Source organism: Sphaerodactylus townsendi, linkage group LG07 (assembly GCF_021028975.2).
Source record: "Sphaerodactylus townsendi isolate TG3544 linkage group LG07, MPM_Stown_v2.3, whole genome shotgun sequence".
Classification (NCBI taxonomy): Eukaryota; Metazoa; Chordata; class Lepidosauria; order Squamata; family Sphaerodactylidae; genus Sphaerodactylus; species Sphaerodactylus townsendi.
In genome coordinates, this window is record NC_059431.1 from 106,817,773 (window position 1) to 106,823,772 (window position 6,000).

Below are 6,000 nucleotides of genomic sequence, written 5' to 3' on the forward strand. Positions count from 1 at the left end.
CTGAGAGCAGCATGTTGAACTGAGACTGGACCTTAACAACTGCTACCTTTACGAGGTCCCTTTCTGCTATTTCATCTGAGAATTTAATCACCTGGGATTGTCCCAGTTAGCAAACTGGGAGAGCTTTGATCAGGAACCTTTAGACAGAAGCGGTGGTTTCTTAAAATACATTTGGCAGTAGCACCAGTCATGGGCCATTTCCCCACTGGGAAATTAAAGCCGGATACAACCAGGTTTCAAAAGAAACGGCACCTTTTCATCGCGGTTTCACCCTCCCCACTGCAGCGTGTGTGTGATGAGGACACCGATGTCTATCACGGTTTCAAACAGTGCAGCAATCCCCATGATCGTGCAGTCGAACACGCAATCTGCTCAGCGGCTCTTTCTTCCTTGTCCAGATTGGCTGTTGCACTGCGTTGGGGCAGGAATTTTTTTTAAAACTTTTTTGCACAGCTATGTCACCACGTGCATGCATAGATAGAACGGTAGCTGTTTTTCACACTAAGCTGCATTTATGCGCGGCTTCGGCACACAGCTGCACTGGCATGAAAGTCTAATTTTAGTGTACAGTTTGCACAGAAATCAAGTTCCACGCAGCCATGTTTCAACATAGCCACCACCGGCGCGAAACCAAAAAAAAGGGCTGCGTGCAAATCGTGCACAGCCCACTGCGCTCTGATTGACTTGAAGACTCCACATCACTTCAAACGGCAGGAAAACAAACCTACATTCAACCCCTGAACCTCCCCACTGATCTAGCTTTGGCGCGTGTTTTTTTAAAAGGTGCACTTCTATGCAGGTTCTTAAAAAACAAGTGATAAGGGGGAGAGGGAGCGCCAGAACCGGGATGAATCCGTGTTCGCTGGTTAAGCAGTGGGGACGTCTTCCTGAAACCTTGATATTTCGCATGAGTATCACACGATTAATTGACCTTGGAGATTCGACCATGATGATTACATTTCTATGGAACTCTCATTGTACAGCATGATTCAGAACAACCCTATAAGATGGTCAGTACCCTCATTGATGGGGCCAAGAGAAAAGTTGCTTTCTTGTGAATCCAGAGCAAGCCAAAATGCAAACTAGGCTCTTTGTGATTCATAGCTCATACTCCTGTCTTAAATATGTTTTCCTTTGAATACTCCTTAGGAAGAGCGTTTAGGGTTGCTGTCTCAGCCTTTCAGCTGCCACACTAAAGTGTCTCAGAGATTGCCTGTAATTGAGAACTTTTTCCCACTTGCCTTGCAGGAGTTTGTGGAGAACAGCCGGAAAGCAATGAAAGAAGGCAGGGGAGGCGGTGCTGACGGCAGAGAACTCAAACCAATGGTAGGTCCAGGGGAAGAGGTGGTGGCCGTCTTCCAAGAGTTTCACCTGTACTTCCTCTCCGTCTCTCTCTTCACTGACTGTGCTTCTTCAGGAGAAGTCTTTGTTGTTTGTGTCACTCAGGATATTCTGCTTTTTCTGTTTGTGAGCTTGCCTGTCACCTGGATGGCAGCGTTTTTGTCACACCTGAGACCTTCTATCATAAAAGTAAGCTGAAAGGAACACGCATCTTTGTTCTTCTATTATGTTTTTTGTAACCTCGGAGAACCTAGTTGGTGTTGTTATTTCATTCCCACAATCTCCTAGCACAGGGGTAGGGAACCTGCGGCTCTCCAGATGTTCAGGAACTACAATTCCCATCAGCCCCTACCAGCATGGCCAATTGGCCATGCTGACAGAGGCTGATGGGAATTGTAGTTCCTGAACATCTGGAGAGCCGCAGGTTCCCTACCCCTGTCCTAGCAGCTGTATACATACAAAGAAAAACAACAACATCTGGAAGGACTTAAAATACCAGACATGAGTAACCAAGGGCCCAGAAGTATTTTTGTATGGGCTCTTTCGTTGTGGTATTGTGGCAAACGTGCCCCAAGGCATGACACATTTCTCAGCAAAAGAGCAGTAAATGTGGACAATGCAAGATTATTAGTAGACACAGTTGCCGCATGTAAATGCTGTAGCCCGCCATACCAGAAATTGCAAATATGAGTCTTTGCCAGCATGTTAGTAACTTCCTCTGTTCACTGCTGTAAGTGGGTTGCCTGCTATGTTTGGTTGGGATTGTTTAGCAGTGCTTGGGAGAGCTCTCACTCATATCACTTCCCTATTTAATTTAGTTTTTCAGCCCATTTTTGAAATGGAATTGATAATTCCCAAGTCTCCCCTCTACTGGCCACTGTGGAAACAAATACAGTTACTTTTTTCAACGTGCTAACTGTTACCAATTCTGTTTGTGGTTTGCTGTCTTTGCAGTTACTCTTTTCATGTCTAAACATTATGTCTACCAGACCCGTGTGTAATTTTTAGCTCCTTCAGTTTCAGGCACCTTTCTGCTTTATTTTTAATATGCAATTTAATAACTGTTCAAATTCCTAGGTACAAGAGAAGGCCAGGAATCAATATAAGAAAATGAGTTACTATTATTTCATGGTGTTACTGAAACTGGGAGGAATATCTAGCTGACCAGAATGGAAACAGTGGTCAGCTACATGGATCTTTGGCCTGATGCCAAAGACACTTCTTATGTCCTTTACTGTTCTGTACTGAATTTTTCTGGGTGGAACTGATAATTGTAGTTTGAAACTACAACTCTGTGCTACCTCATATACTAATGATTCAGCTTTGCTAATGGTAAAGTTGTACTGATTTAAGTTTCTGCAACATGATAAAAACTAAGGGTTGGATCCTGTCAGCGTTTCCACTCCATATCACCCAATTCCCTTCCTCACTGCAGCCCCGATTCTTCTTTGCTTTTGTCCACAAGGACTTCCAGTGCAGCCTTTTTGGTGATCAAAAGGAGCACCTTTCTCCAGTGGAAAAGTTGGTAGATTCTAACCATAGTTTTTATCCTGGTTTCAACAAATAACGTCAACGACAAAACAGTAATACCATATCAGGCCCTACCAGAACAGATTTTCTGGTCAGCAGAATCAATGGCAGTCGTCATGCCTCAAGAGGAAAATTCACCAGGGAGGATATCTTTGTAAACCGAATCAACCCACCCCATAATTGAAAGTACAGGCTTTTTGCAGCTTACATAAGAACATAAGAACATAAGAACTAGCCTGCTGGATCAGACCAGAGTCCATCTAGTCCAGCATTCTGCTACTCGCAGTGGCCCACCAGGTGCCTTTGGGAGCTCACATGCAGGAGGTGAAAGCAATGGCCTTCTGCTGCTGCTGCTGCTCCTGAGCACCTGGTCTGCTAAGGCATTTGCAATCTGAGATCAAGGAGGATCAAGATTGGTAGCCATAGATTGACTTCTCCTCCATAAATCTGTCCAAGCCCTTTTTAAAGCTATCCAGGTTAGTGGCCATCACCACCTCCTGTGGCAGCATATTCCAAACACCAATCACACGTTGCGTGAAGAAGTGTTTCCTTTTATTAGTCCTAATTCTTCCCCCCAGCATTTTCAATGTATGCCCCCTGGTTCTAGTATTGTGAGAAAGAGAGAAAAATTTCTCTCTGACAACATTTTCTACCCCATGCATAATTTTATAGGCTTCAATCATATCCCCCCTCAGATGTCTCCTCTCCAAACTAAAGAGTCCCAAACGCTGCAGCCTCTCCTCATAGGGAAGGTGCTCCAGTCCCTCAATCATCCTCGTTGCCCTTCTCTGCACTTTTTCTATCTCCTCAATATCCTTTTTGAGATGCGGCGACCAGAACTGGACACAGTACTCCAAGTGCGGTCGCACCACTGCTTTATATAAGGGCAAGACAATCCTTGCAGTTTTATTATCAACTCCTTTCCTCATGATCCCCAGCCTAGAGTTTGCCTTTTTCACAGCTGCCATGCATTGAGTTGACATTCCCATGGAACTATCAACTAAGACGCCCAAATCCCTTTCCTGGTCTGTGACTGATAGCACTGACCCCTGTAGCGTGTATGTGAAGTTTGGATTTTTTGCCGCTATGTGCATCACTTTACATTTTGCTACATTGAACTGCATTTGCCATTTCTTAGCCCACTCACCTAATTTATCAAGGTCCACTTTATCAAGCTTCTTCAGTACTATATAAGGAAACTGATCATGACTTGTCATGATCATACTGATCATAACCTGTCAGTTTTATGTGCTTTGTGTGTTTTGCCGTCTTGACTCTTGGCAATTCCTCCAGCAGTCTGACTTGAGTGCTAAATAATGTCTTGCTCAAGCATGTGATACTTATTGTGACGATCAAAGCGCAAAGGTGACAAGTTACCATGGCATACCTACATGTTCCCTGCTTTATCATTTGTGACTCCCTTTGAAGTTTTGGGAATGATCTTCCCATGTATTTGTCCCTTATGAGAAAACCGGAGAAAGTAGGGGACTGATGAATGTTATGGATAATGGTGATGAAGTGGACAGTGAGTCATGTTCAAACCCCACATCAGAATACGCTGGTTTGTTTACATTGTAGTTTGTGCCATCAGCAGACCAAAGTAACAAATCTCAGTTTGTGTACAAATGATGGTTTGTTTGCTTCTTGTCATCTCTTTTCCTGGAAAGGAGAACCTTATCTCCACTACCATTTCTGTGGCCCAGCAGCCAAGAGGGGCAATACTACTCAACTAGTTGATTTGCGAATTCAGATGTTACAAACCACAGTTAATGCAGACTTTGGTTAACAGGACAACAACAAGACCTAGTCTGAAGTTTCTGTTTGGTGCCCAGAGGTGACTATCCAAAACAGTTTATAGCACAGAGATATCCTATTCTAAGGAGAAAAAAAACCCACCAGAAATCTCACTGGGCATAGTACAGAGTAGACTTTTGGATCGTGGCTTTCATTTGACTTTGGAACAAACATGCATATGAACTTCCTAGCTCTTTAGAAGTGCCTCTTTACAATTGTTGACTTTTTAAAAAGGATTGTCAAAATTTGTATTGTGCTGTTTGTTATGAATATGTCTATAAATATTTTAAACATTTTTACTTGTTTCTAATTTTATTTACAACTTTTGTTTTCTAGGCCTCTGGAACAAGTTCATCTTGAAACTGGTCAGCCATTATGGAAACCACTGACATTCCAAATCAATATCTTATCTTATCTTATCTAGCTATATAAATATATAAATATATATATATATATATATCGATATATATATTATTTAAAAAGCAGCCAAAATCAGAGAAAAGGAACAGGGATTTAATACTTTTTTAATGATTATTTTTGTGAAACATGTACTCTTTTCATACGGGTGGCTTTTACAAGCAACTTTTATCATTGTTCCATTTTAAAACTAATCATTGTGGTTCGTGGCAATGTTACGATTGTTAATCCAATTGAGACTTTATAATATGGAGGAGGATTCCATAATATTTAAGAAGAAGCATGAACGTTGATGCAGATGTGAAATGCATAAGTGGGTCAAGTATCTTCCCCTCATGGTTATTTTTAATGAGCATAACTCTTTAAAACTTAATGGATAATGACTGTTTTGGGAGGAAAAGTCCTTCATGCATTTTTTTAAAGAAGTGAAATGTACAATACATTAATCATTTTGGATATTTCTCTACCCCACCCCCCTTCTTTTTTTTTGGCTATGGGATGCTAATAGAATCCAGCAAATTCTACATATCCAGATGTTTCCCATTAACACATTAGATAATGTATACCTAATGCATTAAAAACACACACACACACACACACACACTCTACCAACTCCTCAGGTATTTAGATATTGAGAGAGACCCCAAATCTGGGAAGGATGTGCTTTAGGCATATGAGAGGATGAGTTTTATATGCAACTTTTCCCCTGAGTTACTTCTTTTTGTCCCCTCATGTTCAATATTGTCCTTTGCACATTGTTGTTCTTTTTGAACTACCCAAGTCCTTCAAGAAAACAGATGGATAGCTATAGGCTTCTAAAGTTTCACCCTAAGATATATTCCATCACTGTTCATCCATGACTGCATGGAAAGATGCTGGAAGTGAAGTGAGAAACTGTACAGCTATAAAAAAAAATTA

The 6,000-nt window shown here is 41.6% G+C and overlaps 1 protein-coding gene across 1 annotated transcript in view; it reads left to right on the plus strand.

Moving 5' to 3' along the window:
- The window catches only part of SLC44A1 (solute carrier family 44 member 1), a 98,985-nt gene extending 93,322 nt beyond the window's left edge, over positions 1–5,663 (plus strand). Inside the window, 2 exon segments of the mRNA XM_048503700.1 lie at positions 1,249–1,326; positions 5,002–5,663. Of these exon segments, the coding sequence (XP_048359657.1) occupies positions 1,249–1,326; positions 5,002–5,025 (102 nt within the window). The 3' untranslated portion in view covers positions 5,026–5,663.
- Positions 5,664–6,000: the final 337 nt, after the last annotated feature.